The sequence below is a fragment of the Danio aesculapii genome, chromosome 21, assembly GCF_903798145.1.
Source record: "Danio aesculapii chromosome 21, fDanAes4.1, whole genome shotgun sequence".
Lineage (NCBI taxonomy): Eukaryota > Metazoa > Chordata > Actinopteri > Cypriniformes > Danionidae > Danio > Danio aesculapii.
This window is the reverse complement of record NC_079455.1, coordinates 23,269,605-23,295,865: the sequence shown is the minus strand read 5'-3', so window position 1 is coordinate 23,295,865 and position 26,261 is coordinate 23,269,605. Positions and strand designations below refer to the sequence as shown.

The 26,261-nt window shown below is 35.1% G+C and overlaps 1 protein-coding gene across 1 annotated transcript; it reads left to right on the top strand.

The window, feature by feature from the left end:
• Positions 1–982: 982 nt before the first annotated feature.
• On the top strand, positions 983–26,148 carry lmbrd2b (LMBR1 domain containing 2b). The gene is given in 19 exon segments (XM_056446298.1): positions 983–1,062; positions 5,166–5,383; positions 5,470–5,582; positions 5,667–5,765; positions 7,975–8,142; positions 8,229–8,439; positions 10,362–10,436; positions 11,769–11,882; positions 11,954–12,116; positions 12,119–12,136; positions 12,213–12,394; positions 13,096–13,229; positions 13,326–13,431; positions 13,530–13,627; positions 13,790–13,893; positions 21,105–21,151; positions 21,247–21,361; positions 23,472–23,598; positions 24,448–26,148. Coding segments are annotated over 18 exon segments (2,112 nt in total). The 5' UTR covers positions 983–1,062; positions 5,166–5,209; the 3' UTR covers positions 24,512–26,148.
• The last annotated feature ends 113 nt before the right edge of the window (positions 26,149–26,261 follow it).

Sequence of the window (26,261 nt, the reverse complement as noted above, 5' to 3'; positions counted from 1 at the left end):
TTGTTTTTTTCTTACTAAGGAAGTTAATTATTACAGGTTTCTAGCATTTTTTCAAATATCTGTTTTTGTGTTCAACAGAAACAAAAGGAACCACTAATTTTTCACTTTGACATGCAAAAGACAACAAAAGTTAATTTTAGAAAGCTCTTAAAAAAGGATAAATATGTCAAAAATTCACTGACAAAAACTTAATAGGTACATGTCATGGACTTCACAGGAGATTTAGTCACATAATTTTCAACTAATTCAAGTTTTCTGGCCTGATTTAACACAAGCATATCGTGTCACATCAGAGGACATGGTTTTCAGTGACAAAATATACATTTACTATGCTTTTTAAAATATAGTTTTGTGATAACAATGCTTGTCATTTACTACAATAGCCACTTGTAAAATTAAGCCTAAGTTATTTATTAATATTTTACGATTTCCTTTTTTAACTGATAAAAGTTGTAATTTATTGAATTGTGCTGTGAGACCGTCACAACAAAAGACAAAAGTTTTGAGATTTGGCTCAAAATGTAAAAAAATAAAATAATAACAGTTTTTACTACAAAGGGTCCATGGAGGAAATGTTTAATCATTTACTGCATTTTAAATAATAAAATAATACTACTTATTTTCATTTTTGTCATGTGTGACGGAAAAAACAACGTCACGTCAACAACCAATATATATATATATATATATATATATATATATATATATATATATATATATATATATATATATATATATTAACAACTAACAATTATTTTGCATGTTAAATTCTTTCTTGGTGTAAATCATATTAAATCATATTGTTTAATTTCCTGGAATCTTTGTAACCCTTTTGGTCACTTTGTTCATATTGTATCTTTGTAAATTTTCTTTCTTGCATAATAAAAAAAAAGTATTTTACTTTGCCTTTTACATTATTTACTCCTAAGTACAGTAGTTGGCGATAAGCAGCTGCCTCCAGTCTGTAAACACCAGAAGAAAATAGGCCACCGCCCATCAGACGCGTCAGAGGCGTGACGTTTGTGATTTTCTGGAAATCAGTGAAATGTGGATTTTTTCCAGGTAATTGTATCGTTGCCACTGCTATAGATTTTTCTTTAATTTAGGAATGAAACAGAACACATGTATGCTGCGTCACATATTTGTCTGCAGCAGATCTGATGTAAGGTGAGTTCATTAGATCTCATGATTCAGTTCAGATCCAACAAGGGCTCTGCCCGAGAGATCAGCTGCTTGTCAGATCATTTAAGCTGAAACAAAGCGTTGACATCTAACGATTGTGTACGATTAGGAATGCATTGCAGGTGCTATTAGGTTTGTGTCTTGTTATGCGTATGCTTTGTTACTGGCGGTGTCCGATTTATGAATCATTCTTTTGAGTCGGATCTTTTAGACGAATTCGTTTAATCATTTTTTAAAACATTGATCAGTATTAATATTCTTTGCGTTTTAATGTTGTGCGTATAATATGCCTTTGACTTTATATATTGTTTGGTTTAAAGGTGATCTCTGAGTCTGTCTTATGATGATGATAATGATAAACCGATTCCCAAAAGCATCGTAAGAATCTCTTGCTGGTCTGTACGATCTAGGAAAACACAGCCCTGTCCGACTTGTTCATGAGTCAGTTTTCGATTCATTGACTGATTGAGTCACTGATTTTCAGTATGCATGTGTTAAAATGTGTTTACTATTTGTTTATAAACAAACTTATGAAACAAAGTGGAAATGAACCGAGTTTGTCCTAAAAGAAACGAGTCGCCGAACTTCCCATCGCTACTTCCCTACGCCCAGCAGAATAACTTGATTATCTGCATTGCATAGTACCATTATTTAGGCCTGAATGAATCAATGAATTGCATATAATTACTCATTATGCTCAAATGAGGAAAATACAAAAGACTCTCTGAGATGCAATTTGCTGTCAGCGGTCACGAATGGCTGAATAACCCTGTCAGATATTTGCAAGTACGTATCCCTTGAACTATAGAGCACGTTTGTTTTGTAACCACATAAAACTCGATTCAAGTCAAATACATTAGATTAATTGAATAAATTAATATAAAATTTGTGCTTGATAAAATCATTATTATTTACCATCAAAAGAAAAAAGGATAGTTAAGAAGTATTTGAAGTAATCAGCCTAAGGCAAGTTGTTTAAAGACTGTCTTAAAAACCTGTCTGACAAACTTGCAGTTAGCCAATGGGTAATCAAAACAATTATTCATTTTGTGACCAAGATTAATATGTTATAGCCAGTCTCAAAAATAAAGAGTTGGTGACTAACTTGATTTTTAACACTAGTCTATTTTTGTCCCTAAAATGATTATTTGGTGTTCCATTAACTCTGCCTCGGCTATCCAAGATGTAGATGTGCATTTTTTACTACAGTAGAACATTAAAGAAGTTTGTTTTAGCTGAAACCATGGTCCTTGGTTTATTCATAAAATTCAAAATCACCAGTAATCGGCACTTTGACAACAACAAAACAAAAAATACAAAGTAGTTTTATGAAGGGAAACAACCAATCTGTGCAAGAAACTAAACATAATTTGCAACATCCTTACCTTTGATCCACAGCCCAGGCAAACAATCCTGAACTAATCTGAGACATTTTGAAGCATGAGATTCCTGGTTTAAACACACACGAGAGCTGACACTTTTTGTTTACACCATAGGTCTCAAACTCAATTCCTGTATGGACGCACTCTTGAACAGCTTGTTTAGTTGTGATAATTGGGTCTGAGACCTATGGTTTACACCTTTTTATATACTGTAGGTCTAAATGCTTTGATTTACTATGCACACTTGGATTACCAAACAAACATTTGTTTTTCATTTGAACTTTCACTGATGAATTGTCCACCTAAACAATAACAATGTGTGCTAGCAAATAAAACATTGAGTATGTTTACATGGACACCAATAGTCCGATTTTAATCCGATTAAGACGGATTAAGAGTACAGCATGTAAAGTGATTTTTGATTAATTTAATCTGATTAAGGTCATAATCAAACTAAACAGAAACCAGAAAAAAAAACAGAAAGACATGTGAGGTATACCGATTTTAGTGGCATTATTGAAGTACAGTACAAGTACAAACATGTAAACACCTTAATTAAACTATTTCCGTCGTGGAGGATTTTCGCCACATTTTGTGACAGGATAGTCTATACACACATGGCTGTTTGACACTAATCCCTGCACCTTTTTTTTTTTTTTTTTTTTTAATATATTTATTATCTGTTTTTTGTCCTGTCTCTGTAATGCTGTTGCACTGTAGAAGCTCTGTCACGAAAACAAATTCCTAGTATGTGTGAACATACCTGGCAATAAAGCTCTTTCTGATTCTGATTCTGATTCTACAGAGTCAGTAAAGGACCACAGACACCGTGAAATGCGGAGGTCATTTTTTTCCATACAGTGTGCGGTATACTATCCATTAAAACTACACTCTTCCAGCAATTTCTCGCATCCAATATCTTGTTTGTCACGGTGGGGGCATGCATGAAATGTTCCTAAAAGAAAGTGAAAGTGCCAAACTGCAGTTAAAGTCGACAAATTTAAAAAGAAACACCCGAAAATACATGAAACTTCAGAGGAAATTATGAATTATTTGAATTATGTGCTATAACATGTAAAACAGGATCATGAATGGAACATTCAAAAAGCAACTCATGTAAACACCTTAATCATATTATTGTCTTATTCAGGTTAAGGCAAATAATTCGATTACTGATGTCCATGTAAATGTAGTCATTGTTAATTTTGATTTCACACAGACTTTAAAATAACAAAGGTCTCCTACGTCTTTGATGGTATGTGGATGAGCGAACTAAAACTGAAACTAATTTAAAATTTGAGCTAACTATCCCTGGAAATAATTACATAATTTTCTGGTTACTGTTTGGATATTTAGAGGTGTATTATCTTCAGTCAGCGTAGATTTTTATGTTTTAGTTTTTGTTTGGAATTATTGGTTCACCACCCTCACATTTAGTGTTTCTAATTTCTTTTTGTGTACAATCTAAAAATACACATGGACATGCTAGCTTGATCTCACAAAGAAACGTTACTATTTTACATATTGGCAGATGTCATGGCTAATTCGTGAAAAATTCATATGATTTAATTTGTATGGAAACATATGATTTTTAAGTCGTGAACCCAAATCCCACCCGTAAACCTACTTCTCATTGGGGGATGATTAAATTATACTAAAATGTATTAATGAGGTTGTACAAACTCATACAAATTAGACACTAAATAAATAAAAATTGCAACGCAGTGGCGCAGTAGGTAGTGCTGTCGCCTCACAGCAAGAAGGTCGCTGGTTCGAGCCTCGGCTGGGTCAGTTGGTGTTTCTGTGTGGAGTTTGCATGTTCTCCCTGCGTTCGTGTGGGTTTCCTCCGGGTGCTCCGGTTTCCCCAACTGTCCAAAGACATGCGGTACAGGTGAATTGAGAAAGCTAAATTGTCCGTGTATGAGTGAGTGTATTGATATTTCCTAGAGATGGGTTGCGGCTGGAAGGGCATCCGCTGCGTAAAACGTGCTGGATAAGTTGGCGGTTCATTCCGCTGTGGCGGCCCCGGATTAATAAAGGGACTAACCCGAAAAGAAAATTAATGAATGAATAGAAGTTGGGTGGCACAGTGGCTCAGTTGTTAGCACTGTCGCCTCGCAGCAAGGTCACTGGTTCGAGTTCCGGCTGAGCCAGTTGGCATTTCTATGTAAAGTGTGCATATTCTCCCTGTGTTCGTATGGGTTTCCTCTGGGTGCTCCAGTTTCCCCCACGGTACAAAGTTCTGTGCTATATAGATGAATTGAATGAACTAAATTGACCTTAGTGTATAAGTGAGTGTGTAAATTTGAGTGTATGGGTGTTTCCCAGTACTGGGTTGTGGCTGGAAGGACATCCAATGTGTAAAACATATGCTGGAATAGCTGGCGGTTCATTCCGCTGAGACTAATCCGAAGGAGATGAATGAATTAATTAATAAAGTTATGAATTGACGTGAGATTGTTTGATGTTCCAACAAAGGATGACATGAAGTGGCTATTTTCTTAAGGGAGGAGCTCTTTGCAATCTCCCATGCCAACTTGTCCTTCATGTGGTTTATAATAGCTGTCTGTCATTGGCTCTTTGCTTTCTGTCTGTCTGCAGTTGCTCTCAGTGCCAGGAAGAGTGAGTGGAGTGCGGTCAGCACTATGAGTGGGGCAGCGCTGGGAATAGAGATTGTGGTGGTCTTTTTCTTGGCTCTCTTCCTCCTGCATCGCTATGGAGACTTCAAAAAGCAGCAGCGCATGGTTCTCTTTGGCACGCTGCTGGCCTGGTATTTGTGCTTTCTCATCGTCTTCATTCTTCCTCTGGACGTCAGCACGGTAAGTGTGGCTCAATCTCTCAAATCAAGTGTCCAGGGCTGTTCATTCCTCATGCAACTCAGCCAACCTGTGCCATTGATTTTCAGACAATCTACAACCAGTGTTTAATTGATCAGGAAGCACAAACTCAGACGCCCTCTATGAGCCCTGTCCTTTCAGAGCAGACGACTGCAAATGCCTCCATCTCACCCGCTAAAAGGTAAGCCTGTCAATTCGGCGTCAGTCCAAATAAAGACTGTGTTATATTGCTTATGGACATATATTTTCTTTCTTCATCCAAAAGCACTCAACGTGTGTGCTATAAACCATGGAGCTACATTCCAGATGGCATCATGCCTGTTTTCTGGAGAGTTGTTTATTGGACCTCACAGTGTCTTACTTGGTGAGAAAGCTTTGCCCTTTTCAGAATTGATAATTGCATCTTAAATCTTCCAGATAATTTATGTCACTGTTACTACACTAATACAACATAGTGCATTGTGTGTGTGTGTGTGTGTGTGTGTGTGTGCTGCTCTACATGAACTCATCACTGAATTTGAGTGCATCTGTGAACACAACATACACCATAAACTGTTAAAAAAAAAAGAGAAACTTTTCAGCAAAATAAAAGCATAATAGTTTAAACATGACTTACGCAATTAAAAGTATCGACATTTCAGTTTATCATAAAATAAAATTGTATTATTTTTTTCAAATCCATTTAACATTTATAAAGTAAAATCACAATGTTAATATAATAATAAAGTTCTGTGTTTTAGATCAAATGTTGCAATAATATTATTATATGTTTAATGTGTTAAGACAAATAATTATAGTAGTCACACTGCATTATTTCAAGCCATACTGATAAATACTTATACAAATGTTGTGGACCCCTACAACCAAGCACATACCTTTAGAGGTTTTCCTTCTCAAAAAAACTACAAAAAAGTCTAAGCTCTTTCTTTTGTATTTTAAATCGAACTTAATCTTTAAAAAGATCATACAAGTAATTAAAGTTAAGTTTAAAGTTGTCATTTATATATGCAGTTGAAGTCTGAATTATTAGCCCCCTGTTTATTTTTTCCACCAATTTCTGTTTAACGGTGAGAAGATTTTTAACACATTTCTAAACATAATAGTTTTAATAACTCATTTCTAATTACTGATTTATTTAATCTTTGCCAGGTTGACAGTAAATAATATTTACCAAGATATTTTAAGACACTTCTATGCAGCTTTAAAGTGACATTTAAAGGCTTAAGGTTAATTAGGTTAACTAGGCAGGATAGGTAGGATTGTGTAATTAGACAAGTTATTGTATAATGATGGTTTGTTCTGTAAACAGTCGAATAAAATATATATAGCTTAAAGGGGCTAATAAATTTGACCTTAAAATGTTTTTTTTTTTATTAAAAACTGCTTTTATTCTAGCTGAAATAAAACAAATAAGACTTTCTTCAGAAGAAAAAATATTATCAGACATACTGTAAAAATGTCCTTGCTTTGTTAAACGTAATTTGGGAAATATTTTAAAAAGAAAAAAAAATTCAAAGGGGGACTAATAACTCTGATTTTAACTATATGTATGCATATGTTGCTACTGTATATTTGCATAAATAAAGACCAATTCATATTATGGTTAACAGAAAGTGTGAAAAAAATGCATTTTAAATTAACTTTTTAAAATGGTTTCTATTGTATAAAAATCGTAATGACAAAATTTTATTTGGAAACCTGAAGAAAAACATTTTTTTCGTTTATTTTATTTATTTATTGCATAGCTCTATTTCCAGTAAATATAGACCAGCTGAAAAAAATTGGTTTAAATTGTGCATGAATAGTGCTGTCTTTATCTGATATTAGTGTGGTTAGGTGAGATCCAGCCATGAAAGCAACAGAATTAGCCTCACCAATCTGTTCTAATGTGCTTTGAAACAACAAAGGACACAAATTCTGTTTCATAAAATGGGCACAAAATTGGGCAAATCTTCATTTATAGAATAAATAAACAAGTTAAATAAACAATGTATGCATCCCTATCTATTAATGCATGGGTAACACAATGCCTAGGTAAAGCCACAGTTAAAGACTTCAAAGTACTTTAAAGTCCACATGAAAACTTTTGTTACGGATATTGTTTCATCTAAATGCTAGCATGCTTCAAACCAATGGCAACATTTGTATTTGAAAGATATATTCAAATCTTACAGTTACACTTACCTGGTATTAACCTTATTCTGTAATGCAGAAGTGCGCTCGTTTTAGAACTTCTGATTTAGTCACCCCATGGGAGAAATGACTAGGCGTAATAAACAACAGAAACCAGTCAAACTACATGCTCTACATACAAGTGTGCTCATAACTATAGATAAAAACTAGAATAATATAATAGGAAAATATTAGTTTGCAACATCAAGCAGCTTAATGAACCGTTTTGACGTCTAGAATCAATGGAAGTGAATAAGACCCGAAGTCTCGAGCCAAAAAGATTCCAATGGTTCGTATGTTAAGAAAAAGTTAATAAATGGGGCCTAAATGCCATTTTATACCTGCTCATGTATGTAGATCCTATAAGAAGTGTATTTAACAACAGTGTCTTATCTTCAAAGGCTCCTTCTGCCATTCATGCAGTCGTATGCTCGCTCTGGCGGATTCACCATTACAGGAAAGATCAAGACAGCCCTCATTGAAAATGCCATCTATTATGGCACATACCTTTTCATCTTCGGCTCTCTTCTCATCTATGTGGCTGTGCATCCGCAGTGGCACCTCTCCTGGTCTGTAGACCAATCCAGAACACTCTTTAATCTTGGTCAAGAAGTGCCGTTCATACTGACTCCTCTTTTCTGCATCACTTCACCAGGTATGAGCTGCAAACCATCGGCATCACTGCGGCCAACACTTGGGGTCTGTTTCTGCTGGTGCTGCTGCTGGGTTACGGCCTGGTGGAGATCCCTCGCTCGTACTGGGAGGCCTCGCGCCAGGGTCACCTCCTCATCAAAACTTACTTCAAAGCAGCCAAGCTCATGACAGAGAAGGCAGATTCAGAGGAGAACCTAGAAGATGTCATGGAGGTGAAGGACATGCGAGTTTATATGCTGCAGATAAACATTAGCTTGTGATATATTAGTTCAGATTAGATGGTCTTTGAAAGCTAACATCTGGAGCAAGGAGGATAAACATAATATGTTAATGGTCCCGTGAAATTCTTTAAAATGTAAATTTTTTATTTGATATTTGATCTAATCTCAACTAAAAAATGAAGAAAAGGTGGGACAGAGAGAAGCTCCTCCCCTTTTTAAAAAAACAGCCAACAGCATTTTGTTTTCATCACAGCTCTGCCAGTTAAGCAGCGGTCACTAGGGGCATCGCTAGACCCAATTTACTGTGGCACGTGCTCCAGTAAATGCTTTGAGAATTGATTTACTTCATATGCAAGTATATTTATTAAGAGTGGTGCCCCAGAAGAGCTTTATGTTTAGCAACGCCCCTGGTGGTCACTCTGAACTTTTCTCCCCATAGACCTCCATTCATACGCACACAAATGCGTCAGTCCAGAAATGCAAGCTCGTGTGACAAGTTTCGCAGTTCGCTGCATTGCAAAGTTCAAACTTGGTGAACTCTGACCTGCGAAATCGCATCACATGACTGCTTGAGACCAATTGAAATATGACCTCTTGGGCAGAAATTTTAAATATGGACCAATCGCTCACATTTTTAAATGTCTAATAATCTTGTTTAATCCCGCCCCTTCTCACAAAGCCGTACAACAGAATTTCGCATACTCAAAATGTGATCGTGGAATTAGAGTGGTTGAGCTCAAGTGCATCAAATGAAAAGCAAATGAGAAGGGGGCGGGGCATGTCAGATACTAGAGCAGGGGTGAACAAACTCGTTCCTGGGGGGCCGGTGTCCTGCATAGTTTAGCTCCAACACTAAACATATCAGAAGATGCTAATCAGTGTCTCCAAGATCACTAAAAATCTATACGCAGGTGTGTTTGATTAGAGTTGGAGCTAAACTGTGCAAAATCGTTGATCCATTTAGGCGGAAATGACAAACTGCAAGCCTTGGATGTTTATATCAGTTTTATATTTTCTAAACATGAATTTTGTCACTGTTTTAGAGCACACTAGCTAATAGATAATCTTAAAACTAAAAGACTGAAACTAGCATCTAAAAAACTTTATTTTAATTTTACGGGACCTTTAAAGTCCATGTGAACTGGCTGAATCCATCAAACTGACATCAACAGAGAAGAATCACCACTCCAAACACAGAAAGCAAATGGTCAGAATTTGATTGAAGATTACCAAAACAAATTGTTTTCGTCAGTAGATTAATTTGCATTGATTAATTGTTCTCATTAAAATTAACAATGTGAGCTAGCAAAATAAACATTGTAAATTTTGATTCTAGTCTTTTGTTTCTTTTGATTTTTAAAGGTCCCATGAAAATAAAATAAAGCTTTTTTAGATGTTAGTATCAGTATTGTTTAAGATATTTTAAGATATTTAAGATATCTATAAGTTGGTGTGCTCCAAAACAGTTACAAAATTTGCATTTAGAAGATATAAAACTGATATAAACATGTAAATCTTGTAGTTCGTCACAATCAAATGCTCTCTAGTGTCTGACATGCCCCGCCCCCTTCAAGATGCTTCTCATTTGCTTTTCATTTGATGCACTTGAGCTCAACCACTCTCACTGGCAGAGATGTGATTAAACAAAACGATATTGGCCGTTTTTGAAAAAAAAGGGAGGAGTTACACTATGTCCCACCCTCTCTTCGTGTTTTCGGTTGAGATTACGTCAAACATCAAATAAAAATGCACAATTCAAAGCACTTCATGGGACCTTTAAGACTGAATCTTATAAACCAGTTTGACCAGTATTGCTTTTTTAATGACTTTTTAACTAGCAGTTTATACAACCGGCTCCAAATAAAAGTGGTTTAGCCAATATTGTGACTTAAATATTTGTATTTTTATTACAGGAAGTGAGAAAAATCAACGAATCCATCAAATATAACCATCCACTGAGAAAGAACGTAGACACCATTCTCCGAAAGGTGAGAGGAAGAGTTGACAAATCCCTGCTGGTGTTTTTATGTGCTTGTAAGCATTTTAGTTATTAATCATAGAGTTCAATATTAAAGGTGCTGTAAGTTTTTGACTCTTCTAAAGCATAAAAATACCATGATTTGTTTGCAGATATTTAAGAAACATGCTAAGTGAATATTCTTGTTTATCTGAAAAACAATGCTGAACTCCGTTATTCTGCTTTGAAAATGTTTTGGTTCTTTTAACCATGCCACTTTAGCCAGTTATATTTCAGTACCCAGGGTTGCCTTGTTGGAAAACTGCGTATTTCATTCATTCATTCAGAAAGGCTCGCAAAGCATGTGTCCATTAACAAAATTTGACTTCCGGTGGGCAGTAGCACACACAGACATGAGACGCATATTCAGAGTTCCACGTGAGGTTATTAATTAGCAATTAATATAAATATTACGGATGCAAGCATTAGGTTAGCAGGTTACATTGTAACTCGGTGTCCTAACAACACACCACCTGATGAGACTTGCAGTGATAAGCAATTGGGCTGTTTGCACCAGATGAAACATGACAGAAATTTAAATAGAGCCATTTAGAATTTAGAATATGCACTCACTCACGAAATTAAATTAATGCATATTAAACCCTCTTTAACATTATTAACGTATAGCTGAATCACTGTGTTGTGGAGTAAGTTCTAAAGTTCAATTTCAAACAGTTTATTTTATTTTCAAGATCTGAGGTGAACTAGTCACTGCTGCTTTCAGAAGTATGGCAATAAATGTCATGTAAAATGTTGTTTGCATTTAACACTGAATAAAGCACATGAGGTGTACCTGAGGTGATCATTGTCAGTTTTCTGTTGTTCAGAAGAAAACAGTTGTACAAGAAACAGAAGCCGTTTCTTATACATCAATTCAAGGTGCTGGCAAGAACAAAAACCCCTTTTAATATGGAAAATACTCATTCTATATTTGCTGTTGCTTTTATTAGAACACCATTTAAATAAGCCTGTAGCCTCAATCATCAGGCTCGCTCCTCTGTCCTCAATCTGGCAACCAGCGCTTGCATTTGTTTTGATCCAGGAATGCAATATCTAGTTCAACCACTGGGTGTCAAACTTACATACTGCACCTTTAAAGTGTCGAGACCACCATATAGAATTGTTCGGATGCTCAGGAAGTTCTGTTTCACAATTTACTTCATATTTTTGTATCTTTAGCATGGTCTTAAAAATGACCATATGATATGTAACTTTCTGTTTTGGTCCAAAAGAATCAAGAATGAACACACTCTTAGTTTTACTGAATGATATTAAATATTTATATCTTTTACTTTACTTTTAGTGTCCACTTGAATATCAGGAGAAAATGGGCAGGAATATGGACGACTTTGAGGATTTTGATGATAAGCAAAACACATATCCTACTGAAAGAAGCCTTTCAAAACTACACAAGCAGGTACCACTCAGTGTTTTCACAGTTTTAGAACAGTTTTAAACACAGAAAAACAGTAACCGCTGGTTTCTTAGGTGATCTACGCTGTACAGCGGCACAACCGCACTCGTGTTCAGTGGCAGATTTTGCTGGAACAGGCTATCCATCTCGAGGACGTCGCCAAGAACGAAACTAGCACCTCTCACCAGTTTGTTCACAGTTTTGCTCCTCCAGAACCAATAGGCTGGTTCAGACGCTACATTATACTCCTACAGCAGGTAGAAACTGGATAAACAGTAGATTTAACGAAAACCAGTTGACCCTTTCTTTACTATCCATTGTTTCCTTCATCAGAGTGGTACTGGGAGTGTTTGCTGAAGCAGTGGTTTTACCGTGTTCTGGCAGTGGTTCTGGCGTTCTTTTCGGTGGCTGTGGTTTGGTCTGAGTGCACTTTCTTCAGTACTCGTCCCGTTCTGTCACTCTTTGCTGTGTTCATCCAGCTTGCCGAGAGGGATTACAACTATCTGTACATTGAGGTGAGTCTGCTGGAGGTCTGTAATCTATTCCAGGAATATCTATGATGGAAATATATATATTTTAGGATCAAGGTTTTTATTGAATCAAACATTAACTCTGGTTTTAAATATTCACATACAAGGATTTGGATCATTAAAGAAGTAAATAGGTAAAAAAATAGGGAAAGTGAATATTAAATAGAAAAAATAAAGCAGAGAGATGATAATTAATAAACTCAATTATGGTTTTGATAATACCATTCAAAACTTTGTTATTAGCTAACGTTTATTTGTGGAAAATTCTGTTATGCTCACTTCGGCTGCATTTATATGATACAGTTTATTCCTGTGATGCCAAAGCTGAAATTTAAGCATCAATAATCCAGATGTTAGTGCCACGTGATCCTTCAGAAGTCTTTCCAGTATGATTTTTTGATACTTAAACATTTCTTATTATTATTATCATCATCATCATCATCACAGTGCTACTTAATATTTTAGCGAAAACTGTAAACTGAGTTTCTTTCAGGACTGTTTTTCAGCATTTGTTTGCATTGTTTACTTACAAATATAGAAGTTTGATAAAGAATTTTGAACATCTTTCCTTTTTGGATATTTTAATTATTTAAGTTTGTTAATTTGGCCTTTGTTTTATTTCATTACAAAACACCAATGCTTAGAGTCTGACCTGTTGTTTATATTATTCTGATTTTGGCCTGTAGATGGCGTGCTTCATCACCATCTTTTTCCTCTGCACCTGCGTCTACTCCACTGTGTTTCGCATTAGAGTCTTCAACTACTATTACCTGGCCTCACATCACCAAACTGACGCCTACAGCCTGCAGTTCAGCGGCATGTACGTTTCACAAATGAACAGTATCGTGTATGAATTGAACTGAATTGTATTGTTAATGTTTTCTCTGAAGCACAAACCTTGTGTGATGTTTGCAAGGCTTTTTTGCCGTTTGACTCCACCACTATGTCTAAACTTCCTGGGACTGATTCACATGGATTCTGCCATATCCCACCAAGCAAAGAAGCAGACGGCATACACCTCTGTGAGTCTTTCAGCAATATATATGATTATTTTAATATGCAAGCAAAAGCAATGGGCCTTTTGAGATGTCTAATTACTATGATTAATTGAATGTCATAGATCATGGGTTCCATGCGAGTCCTGTCCTTCATTGCCAATGGCTTCTACATCTATTACCCGATGTTGATCGTCATTCTCTGCATTGCTACATATTTCAGGTGTCTAATATCTTTTCTTAGAATCATCCAACGGTTTCATGTAACATGGGTATTATGTGTCAGATGCTATACTGTAATTTCTGACTGATGGGTATTACGTGTCAGATGTTATACTGTAATTTCTGACTAATTTATAGTAATTCTTTTTTTATTACCGTCCAGTCTTGGCACACGCTGTCTGAATCTCCTGGGTTTTCAGCAGTTCATGGGAGAAAACGAAATGACCTCAGACCTCATAGATGAAGGCAGAGAACTCTTGCGCAGAGGTATACATTTATAAAGAATATATTACTTTTTTTTTATATATATTTGAAAATTATGTTATGTTTCATAATCATTCAGTGCACTTGTTAAAGTGTAAATTTAAGATTTAAAGGTCCCATGAAATTAAATTTTTTAGATGTTAGTATCATGGTTTTTAAGATATCTATAAGCTAGTGTGCTCCAAAACAGTGACAAAATTCACATTTAGATAATATAAAACTGATATAAACATGTAAAGCTCGTCACTTCCGCCTGAATCAGAGATACCCAAAGTAGGCTCCATGATAACCTTTGATTTGCTCTGCCATCCCATGCCTTTTATAGAGATTGTCATTTCTAATTTAACATAATCTTTTGTTTGTTTGTTTTATTGTTGCGCTACAAAAAAGCAAACTTGAATCAAATGTTTTAATGAAATGTTGTAAATGAATCAGATTTATTTAAATGTTCATCGTGTTAGAAATAGAATTGTTTGTTTTCATTGTAATAAGTTAATTATAAAATGTAAAAAAATATATATAATGCACTAGTTAGCCTAATAAGATTAAAGTAAAGCTTTCTATTTATTTTTAATTAAATACTATTCTTTTAAACTAGGAAATTTCCCATGGCAACTTTGTAACAGTTAGATATATTAACTTTCGGGCCACAGTTCTCAGCTATGTTTGTTTTTTGGTCTTTCATAAGAAAAGGTTTGGGCACCCCTGGCTTAAATGGATAAACAGTTCTTTTTGTTTTTATTGAACAGTAAATGGTCAGTAATTATTACAGTATAATTAAACATTGTGAACTATAGAAGGAACAGAGCAAGCCAGGGGAATAAAGCAGTAAAGAAAAATATAAATGTAAATAAAAAAAAATAATAATAAAAAAAAAAAACGGCAATCAAATAAAAATAAAATGCAATAAGTTAAACAAGAAATACATATAAAGTAAAGCTTAAAATAAAAATAAAATATTAAGAGTGTAAGTAATTTAAAATGAAGATGTTACAGGGGAATTTTAAATAGGGCTTGACAATATAATGTTTTCCTAGCCTTAGTGTTTTTAGTGTCTCCTGAACCAGAAAGTGTTTCAAAATATTGTTTCAATTCTATTATGAATACCTTAAAAAGCAGTTTATTATTGATGAATTTGCATTCATGGATGTGGTATTTAGCAAGTAAAAGAAAAATATTTATGAAGTAGAACGCTTTCTAAGTATTAGTATCAATAAAACCAAATAACACATTTTCCCAAAACAAAGAAAAATTGTAATATATAAACTCACAAATTTGCAAAAGTTACCCCAAAATATTTTTGTGTAGGTACAGTACCAAAATACATGTATGTTTGTTTCACTTTGTAAATTACAGAAAGCGCACAATGCGTTAATATCCGATTAAAATTTTTTAAATAACTACTCTATATCTAGTGTAATAGCTATTCTACTGGGTAGAATCTGTGGATTAATTTAAAAGACACTTCTCTGATTTTGTTCACAATATAGATATATGTGTGGCAAAAGCCAAACTTTTCCTCACTTTGAAATATTAGTAAAATTGCTCCAATAAGCAATAACATATGATTTTGAGACAACTTCTTTCTGAAACAGTGCACGGATTGATTTGTTAGTTGCATTTGGGAGAAGACAAGCTTTACCGATAAACAGTTTTATTGATGTCATCTCATACTTCAGTTTTTCATCAAATCATAACCAATCAAATGCTCTCTAGTATCTGACATGCCCAGCCCCTTTCAAGATGCTTCATATTGGCTGTTTCTCAATATGTGTTCTTCAGCGGTCTTGCGTCCTTCTGTTCTTGTGTAACGTCATCATCAACTGCCAAAGTTTTGTTTCAAAACTCAAGACTGCAAGAACGAAGGACACGTGAAAGTTCCCGGATGTGTTCTTGATATCGAGCATAGATATATACATTAGATGTCGCCTACCCTGTTGTTGTCTATTGGAAGGAATGCGTCAACAGAGCCGCCATTTTAGTACAGGGTTGCGCTCCTTTGAAATGAATGCGGGACCAAGCTGCAGTGGAGGACTGTGGCCATCCAAAGCGAGACATATACACATATATCTATGATCGGGAGTTTTCCCGGAGGTTAGTATGCAATTTTTTTTTTTAATTATGAAAATTATAATTTTACATCAATTTTCTACATTGATGGATAAGTGACCACACGGGCATTCCTGACAAAAAGCTTGTGTTTGTGTGCATGGAAATTTATTATCCTCCCTTCCTATTAAATTTGATCTAATCTGTGTCCTGAAACACACCCCCTCTCCCACTTTAACTTCTCATACTGACGGAGGAAGCGATTCATTTGTGAATGAATCTCCATTATGAACGACTCGTTCACTTAGCCGATAACAATACAAGTTTCTGGCACCGCAGCATCTCGTTGTCATATTTCATTTACATTGTTTGCTGATTTTATTCAACAATACCAGCATAAGCAGAGTATTTAGTGCGAATTGGTGCTACTTTGCCTTATGGTGAATGGAGTAAGTGACTGTATTACCATCAATAACGTTACCTGTTTTTTTGTTAGCCTGTTACTACACCCGTAGACTGCACTAAAGTCCAGCATCTTTACGTAGTAACACTGTCTTGACTAGTGCGGTTGAATGACATTTGTCCTGGGAGCACTGTACAAATGTGGCGGCTCTATTGACGCATGCTCAGGGTCCCTATGCGATATCTAGTGTATATATCTATGGATATCGAGGATGCAGCGATGCTGACTTGAGCACCGAACTCGCTCTAGAAGTCCCAGAAGTCATTCCGACTGGAGGTGGGAAGCGCAACATTTTTTACAGGTTTATTATTAAAGTTCAGAGATATAACTGATTTACCTCAGGAGTTTCCCTAAATGAGACGGTGAATATAAATATTACCATGAAAATTCTAATAAAGGAATAAACACATTAAGGATGCAAAAATTTGCAGAAATTCGTAATAAAATCTGTTTTATTTATATTGTGCAATGTATATTTGTAAAGTTTTATGCAGAGTATATATTTTGAAAAGGGGAAAACAATAAATCGTTGTATGAATGCCGTAATGTTTAAATAATTTTCCATTAAAAATTCGTGAAGGTCATGTGACCATCAGGAAGAAAGCAGCATCTCATTTCTCACAGGACGCGTTCTCTGTTCTCCCGAGTTCGTTCTTCCTAGGTGACCTGGCAAGACTGGTCTTTACAAGAACGCAAGTCCGTTTTCTGCATTCTTGGAATTGAGAAACAGCCATTCACTTTTCATTTGATGAGCTTGAGCTCAACCACTCTCACTGGCAGAGCACAGAGCTTTTAAAAAAGGGGGAGGAGCTACACTATGTCCAACTCTCTTCGTATTTCGGTTGAGATTACATCAAACATCGAATAAAAATGCACATTTCAAAGCACTGCACGGGACCTTTAATATGACAATTATTATAACGTGTTATTTAATATATAATTAATATATTTTTATTCACCTAAAATTATATAAAGAAAAGTGATCACACACATTTAATATATTTTCAATAATGGAAATCTATTTTCTGGCTAGTGATTTGAAGGATAGTAGTAAAGTATAAAGATGTGTCAATTAATTAATATGCATGTCAATTAGATACAACAAATTAATTAGTATTTTGTTTTTCAATATATCATGATTCTTGTTCTTAATATGTCTGACAAGCTTTTGCTATACAAGCTATTTTAGAGGATGTCAAAATAAAATGAAAAATACAACAATTCAAGACATAATAACATTCTATTACGCTGTTTTTGTTGCTTGAAAATGTTAGTGCCTAAATATAAACTGTGCATACAGACATTTACCACAAGCACAATCTATATCCATCTACACGAGTAATTTCAGATGTATAATCATGATAAAGATTTCACTGCAAGCTTACGGTTTGACCGGTAGTATAAAAATAACTTAAGTTGTGGTTGATATGAGAAGTTGTGACGCTAAAAAAATATTCAGACAAGCATCGCTCATTTGCTCATTGCTACAGCTCTACAATTTTACATAATGACTGAATGCTTATGTGTTTACGACAAACAAACAACCAATCTATAATGGTAATAATCTCCATAAATCAGAATTTGTGTGTGAAAATGCGCAGATTGTCACATCACAATCTCCACCCATGATGACTGAAAATCTGACCTTTGAACATACAGTAGATCTAGATGAATCGCTGCTAAATATATAATACATATATTAATAAAGCTATGAAACACTGGTCAGTGCGATAGCCTAGTGGTTAGTGTGGTGACATATAGCGCAACAGCGCTCCGGACATCCCGAGTTAAATTTCCTGCTTGTGGCCCTAAATCTGACCCTGTCCCCCTCTTTCTCCCACTTCACGTCCTGTCAATCTTAAATCAATGAATATGCCTGTCACAATAATCAATATATCGACTTATTGCACAACACATGGACATGACCTCAATCACTTTTGGTGATGCAATATATAGTCTATACATAAAACCTATTCTAGCATTATTTTAGCTAATTGTGCAACCTCTCTATTGGAGGTGTCAGTGGCAGTATGGTTAAAAAGCACTATTAGTAATTAGTATTACTACTTTAGTATATTTTCTTGTGGGTGTCTGACAATTGAAAATAGATCTGGTTGCAGATAGCGCAGCCTCTGTTACTTTTTACCCTGCACTTTTATGCTAACCTTTATTATTATTAATATAGGATATGCGTTTTCACATTCTGACTCTAATACCTGATTATTAAAGGGGTGGTCCACTATGATATGATATTTTAAACGTTAGTTGATGCGTAATGTAGCTGTGTGAACATAAACAACTCTGAATGTAATATGCTCAAAGTTCAATGCAAAGGGAGACATTGGCTTTTACAGAGTTAGCTTAGCAAAGCCTACACGAACGAATTTGGGGACTACAAAAAAAAATACATCCGGGCAAGTGGGATCACAAGCATTTCCGGTTACGTGCATTCACCTCACGCACACACCCCTGTGCAGCGAAGGGGCCGTGGCCTGAGGTGCTGTAATGTTAAAGCAGTGAAAGCTAAAATGCCGTCCAAATGCTGCTATTTCCACAGAGCTTTTTCTGTTTCTGTATTTGGGCTTCCAAAGGACACGACACAAAGAGAGAAGTGCTAACAATTCATTTTAATTATGTTCCAGAGAATTATATGTATTTAAAAAAGATATAGTGCTAGCATTTGACAAAAGAGAACTTCCAGAATCTCTCCCAGTGCTGGATTCGACTAAAAGCTTTTTACGATTGTGAGCCACAACCTGTAAGTATTTTTATTTGTTAAAATTGGTCTATTACATGCACAGTTTCCAGCGTTAATGGTATGTTGTAGCAAGGATGTAAACAAGGATGTAAACAACGGGAAATGCTGTTTGACACCACTAACAATTTAGCTACAAATTCATATTTATCAATCAAACAGCCACAATCTTCAGCACACGTGCAGTGTCTCTCTCTCTGTGCGTGTCTTTTTATTCTGCTGCTTACCATGCATTCTACATCTCAAATAACAAATTCGCAAAAGATATGAGAAGGTCTTATATTACTTACACATGCTTATTCTGAAAATATGTAAAAGACACTTGTCAGATTTTATTTTAGAGAGCAGAAGTTAGCTGTGTGCTGTTTATTTCTGTCTGATTCAGGCAGCTAACATTGCTGCTCTGACTGGACTGTTTACACAGTGCAAAAGTAAACGCTTGTAGGGGAGTGACATGGAGCCATGATGTTATCTTACCAATCGAGCCTTTTAGAGGAACAAGCAAATATGACATTAATTTTCATGTTAGCTGAGTAGCTGTTTATAAAAAAAGATATATGAAAAAATAATGTGATTTTCTACAAGTGAAGCATGAGCACACATTGCTTTGCATCTTATTATTGCTCATTATACAGGTAAAATATCTTCGAATTACTCTCATTGTGAATGCTCAGCAAGATTTCAAGCAAGCCATTTCAACATGCCAGTGTATATTTGACAGTTCAAGTTGCAAATTAAGCCACAAAAGAGAAGTCGTTCTGCTCTATATGATGCTTCACACGCTTCATGTATGTTTCACAGAATTTGGCTATTTCTTCACGTTGATGTGTGTTTTTTTTGCTTCTGTAATGCATATAAACAGTACTGCGCTGCATATGTTTACAGATAAACTATATAGAAAAGTCTGTCTCACAATAATCAATATATCGACATGTCGCACAACACTAGACATGACCTCGATCTTTTTGGTGATGCGGTATATATCGCCCATGCATAAAAAATAGCAACATTTTAACCTAGTCAGTGTCAGTATGGTTAAAAAAACACTGTAGTATTTACTATAAATTACTATAGTATATTTTCATGTGGGTGGCTGACAACTAAAATTAGATCTGGTAGCAAATGTCAGAGCCTGTTACTTTTTACCTTGTACTTTTTTGTTAACATTTATAATTATTTATTTGCTTAGGATATACGTTTTCACATTCTGATTCCAATGCCTAATTATTCAATTGTTAAAAAGGACTATAATTTAATTACATATTCTCAAGAATAAAATGTGTTTTTTTGAAGAGTGTACTGCATTGTGATGCTATAATATTGCCATTAACTATAATATTGTAATATCAAAATGACAATAATATCGTTATCACAATATATTTTGGTGCAATATGATGTACATAAAAATAGATATTGTGACAGGCCTAGTGACATCACCCATGCCTTTCTGCTCTTCCTCAGATGTGCACCTGAGCTGCATCTCACATGTAGAAACCCGCTGGAATACAGAACATTTTGAATCTATCAAATTAACCAATTTTTCAAAAATGATGAACTAAAAACTGTATTTTTTGTCTAGCTCTAGCTACAAAACCACTTAATAATCTACATAAATTAGTGTTTCCTTACCATGTTCCTGGAGGACCACCAGCTCTGCACATTTTCCATGTCTCCTAAACCAAACATACCTGATTCAGATCATCGGCTCATTAGCAAAGACTAAAAGACCTGTGATGGGTGTGACAGACAAAGGAGACATCCAAAACATGCAGTGTTGGTGGTCCTCCAGGAACGTGGTTGAGAAACACTGACATAAAGAATCTAAATAAATGATCTCTAGGGTACTTTGAGCCAAAACTTCACAAGCATATTGGGACACACATGAAATTTAAATGACATCTTGTAAAAAAAATATTTATTTGATCTATTTTGTTGTGTTTTGCATAGAAAGAAGAAAACGGCAAAGAATAGAAGATGGGGAGAACAGACGAAGAGTATGTTTATATAATTGTATACAGTATGTATTTAAATAGCATATGGTTATTCCGGTGTGTAAATGTTTTTTTTTATTTTTTTTTACATTTAACAGGAATGGAGAGAGCGTTATGCTCAGCGAGATGAAATTGCTGCCCGAAATCGGACCTCCATGTCTGAGATGAAGGAAACCAACTATGGGGAAACTCTAAATGCTAACACAAACCGACGTATGTTTTGTGCCCAATAACACTTGTGTCCTGTTGTACTCTTGCTGGCTAGTTCAACCAAAAATGCTAAATCTTCATCATCATTATATTCAATCACAGTTGTGTTGTTTCCAATGATGTATGCCCTTTTCATACCACATAGGAGATTTTATTTAATGACCTGCTTTTACTAATTCATACAGTATAATGGCAGTGCATAGTGACAAGCACTGGAGGTTTTAAAGTAACAATTGACAAATACAAAAACTGGTCATTTTTATGGTCAACTGACATTAGAGACCTGTCAGGTGATTGTAGTTGTTTCAAGAGTTCACACTTAGATATTGCTTGATTATAATAGCAGGTTTGGCATCTTGTCCTGGGAGAGAATTCAGCCCCAGGGCTCCCGCCTGGTCAATGAGCATGTAAGGGAGTACGAGATCAGGTAGTTCTCGAGGAGGAAAATAGGTAGATGTGGTGGGTTCTTCAAAAAACGAAGATAAGAGAGTAATGATAGACGAGCTATTTACAGTGAGTTTGAAATAATCCAATTGGCTTACTAACGATTACAAATAAGAGACCAGCCGTGATCAATCATATCACGTACTCCTCTGGAAAATAGTTTCTTTTTTTTAACCTTTTGGGGCTCTATGCAAATGCATATGGACAACACTAGTTTGAGAAGACAATTTAAGGGTGCTTTAACACTAGCTACATTTCCATCCACCAATTTTTAAGTGCATTTTGAATATGTGCATAAAAAACGGTTGATGGAAACACCAAGATGGGTTTAAATTTTGAAAATACGCATTAAAAAAAAATGTATGCGCATAACTGAGTAGAATAAACTTTTTAATTGATGAGAAAAGATGCGCATAAACTACGATGGAATCATTTTTACAGAGCAAATTTCAGTATGCGCATTAAAAAAGGTCATGTGATTTTGTTATAAGAGATCATGTGATGACAAAAATGTGTGCTAATGAATAAACCATCATGCAGGCTGAGCACACTGTAAAACATCTCAAATGTTGTTTTGGCCATTCTAAAATGCCTTAACCATCTCAGAATTAGTGTTATTATATTAGTAATGACCTCCAGAATCAAGAGTGTCTGTGTTCCACGTCTCACGCCTTCCAACGGCACCACGCTTTCACCGCATGTCAGGATTGCCTCCTGAGGCACAGTCATTTATTAAACAAAGAAAAGATTCTGCAGCTTCTCTTATCGCAGCAAATTCTGTTTTTACTGTTGATATTTGGCGCCAGATACCAGGAAGTGGCGATTTTGTTCACTTGATTCGTTAGATGGAAACACTGCTTTAGTCAATGTCTTTAATCAATAATCCAGTTTTTGCACAAAGTTAATTCGCTTTTTTTGGATGAAACATACTACTGACTAGCACTTTTGGTGCACATCTGGGTTGGTTTTAATGTCGGAGTTTGATTTGTCTGGCTAATGTGAATGCTGTCTTCTGAACTCATGTGTGCACCGGTGTACTGCATCAGAGTCCGGTTCATGCTAATTTAGGTACATTTCACTTTAAACATGAACACAATCAAAACAAATGCCAGAAGCGAGCTGCTATTAATCAGGTATGAATTGTGCATTTATGCACACTGAAAAAAATGATGTCTGCAAAATTGTTGAAATCAATTTATATGTTTAATTAAACAAATTAAATAATTAAACAAATTAAATTTAGTAATGTTCGACTTCATTTGTTTGTTTAAATTCAGGCCAAATACATTGTTTACAACCACTTAACTTAAAACAATTTAGTAAATCTAGGGACTCATCTTTGAATGAATATTTTCAGTGCATTTAATGACTTTTCTGACAAGTGTAACTGCAACTCTGTAATTCTGCAAGCAGAGAGAATGTTTAATTGTTTTATCTGGTTTCTGTTCTACTTCAGCAGAAAACAACTCTCTTTTCATTATTTGTACTGACAGTCATGATAAACAGATGCATGTGTTAGCATGTAGAAAATGAAACTACATTTTTAAAGTCCAAAGTTCAAACTAGAGACATGCAAGATGTGGTATACAGCAGTTTTGCAGCTTCTCCCGTGCCACACTTACCCAACAACAAATGTGAAAGCACCCTAAGTTATTTTTTTCCCCCACAGAAGCCAAGTACACAAGAAGTGGCAGCCAATCAGGACGAGACAGCATTGAGTTGTTACAAGATGCCGAGCCTCTGGATTTTAATGCTGAAACACTTACTGATGACCCATTGCAGTCTGACACTGGCAGGTTAGATTGACATTAACCCTTGACTGCCGCTCTACCAAACGGTTGACCATGTTTTTACTGTTTTAAATGATGACTGATTAAGTAGTTTAAAGAATGTTTTAAATAATGGTTTACACACAGCATTGTTGATTTACAAGAAAAATCAAACAACATCGTGTTCCACCACTACACTTGATTTTTGTTTTATTGTTAAAAAAAACAAACAAGAAAACATGTTAAATGAGAATCTGACATTTTATGGCAGACTTTTTTTTGTTTATAAATCGGTCTTACACTTCATATTTTCTTATTTTTCATAGTATATGCATTAATTCCGGTACTTTTACCATAAACCGACATATCTAACATTTGGTAGAGGTTAATATTTTAGAAATTATGGGATGTGTTAAAAAAAAAATGCATTCAGTGTGTTAACTAGCGACATTAGGAGTTAAGACAAGCAATCCAAACATTTTTTTACTTGGTGGGGTAGTTAAAGCAATCATCATGTATTTACTGTATTTAACACACAAGTTTGTATCACATTTGGTTCCTCTATAAAAACCCAACAGGTTTTTTGAAAGGTTTTAAAATCATTTTCGGTTTGTAGTTTCTGTGCTGTTTTTTTGTGAAGATGAACTAAAGGATTTTAGTTTTTAGCTGAAAATGGTGTTTTGTAAATAGCACAATTTAAGCATTTAAACTAAAATCTATCAGCTTCTGCGATGACACAAGTGTTCAAAATGCTAACCTATTTTCAGGTTATGGTTTTTCAAAAAAATAATAAACCTGATCTCTGCAGCACTGATGTCACAAGATTTATTTGTCTGCGTGCATTTAATTTGTGCCCTTTTTTTTCTTTTCCCACAGACATGCTGGTGGAAGGTACCTCTCGATGTCATCTTCTCGAAACCGAATCTTTGATGACGTTTGATGTTCGCCAAGTCAAAAACACTGTCTCTACAAGAAATCGAGTTGAATTTTACCTCTAAAACACTCATGTCTACAGGTGTGGTTTGTCCCTGTCATTTTAAACCTCTTTGACTTCCTGTATCCTGTAATGCAGTGTTAGTTATCTGCATGCGTCCTGATAAACACGCAACAAAAAGTACACACAGATTTGAAGTGCCGAACAGTCAGACTGCTGCATGTGACAAATGAGCATTCTCTTTTGCACAGTTGTGTTTTTATTCTTCTTCATTTTAAGAAATGAGTCAAACAGTCAGTCATGAAATGTACTACAGACATTAGACTCACTTGACACATCTAATGTACTTGAGCGTGTACAGCAGTCGAGTGAATGAGAAAAGATATGAAAGTGGCCAATCTGTGTAAGTTGTAGATGTGAGGAGATTTTGTAGGTGTAGATTAGAACACTGTGCTTTTTTGTACATGTGATCATTTTTTTAGGCAAAAAGCCAAATTAATCTGGCAAAAAACATTATTATTATATTAATTTGGCTTCAACTGATCTAACAGACATATATGAATTTATGTCTATTTATTGTCTATGTAAGCTGGTTAGTGGTTACTGAATGAATCTTGAAGTATTTTATTTTATATTATTTATTTCTGCACTTTTATTAAATTTTACATCTTGCTTATCTCCTAGATTATCTAAGCGGAGTTCATCTTAACATTCCAGCCATAAACCTGTTCCTGTATCATTTAATGTAAATGAATAACCGCTTAAACTAACCTATTTATTTTCACAAATGTTTAAGTGGCACATAAAGCTATTATTTATTGACACATCTGTGATTGTTACTCTATAGACTTTCTTCTTATTTATAATCACGTTACGTTTGGCACTGTATTTTAGCGGTAATCTGGTGGATGAATGTCTTGTAGGCCATTTGTGCTTTGAACTGTCTTTTTTTTGTCAAAATAGGCAAGGCTGTTGAAATAGCTTTAAGGACATTTTCTGTTTATAGGGTCAGAGTAAATTGTTTTAAACAAGATTTTACAGACTTGCAAGCATCTCTTTATCATGCACAGAAGAAAACATACATTTAGTATTCAAATGTGTGGAGGATATTAATCCAAGCATATAAACAAGAGTGCATGGGAAGACGTGAAGAATTTTGTTTTATGAAATTCTTGTGCATTGGGTCATCTAACATATCCATTTTGCATGTATTCTACTGAATTTGCAGAGGAGTCTAGTTCTTGTTTCTCACAGGAAATGCAGCAGCAGCTGTATATATAGTGTTGTTCACACTACAAATGCTAAGCATCATGGTTTCATCTCAGATAAATGCATTTCCTTAATAAATGAAACCGTCTGGTTTAAAGAAACCAGAAGGCCATTTTTTCCATTCATACCTTTGATTTACTGATAAAGTTATTTATTTCTAGTGTGTTTATGAAAAATGAAATCAGTGTTTTGCCAATGAGGTAATTTTTATATGGTCGGTCCTCACTCAAGTATTGTGTTGATGAAAGCCAACAGGAATCTGATGCTGGAATCTGTTGATTTGTATATTAGTGTCAGTGAAATGTGCTATTTTCCAAAATAGGCTAGAAACATGTAATCTTGCAGTTATTAATAAATTATTAATTCATTCACAATTGTCTCAGTGCTTGTTTTTTAGTTAAAATACGTTTTTTGCGTATTGTTTTACCATTTGTATAACCACAACTAAAGGGCTACGTTAAACACCATGGTTAAACTAAGGTTAATG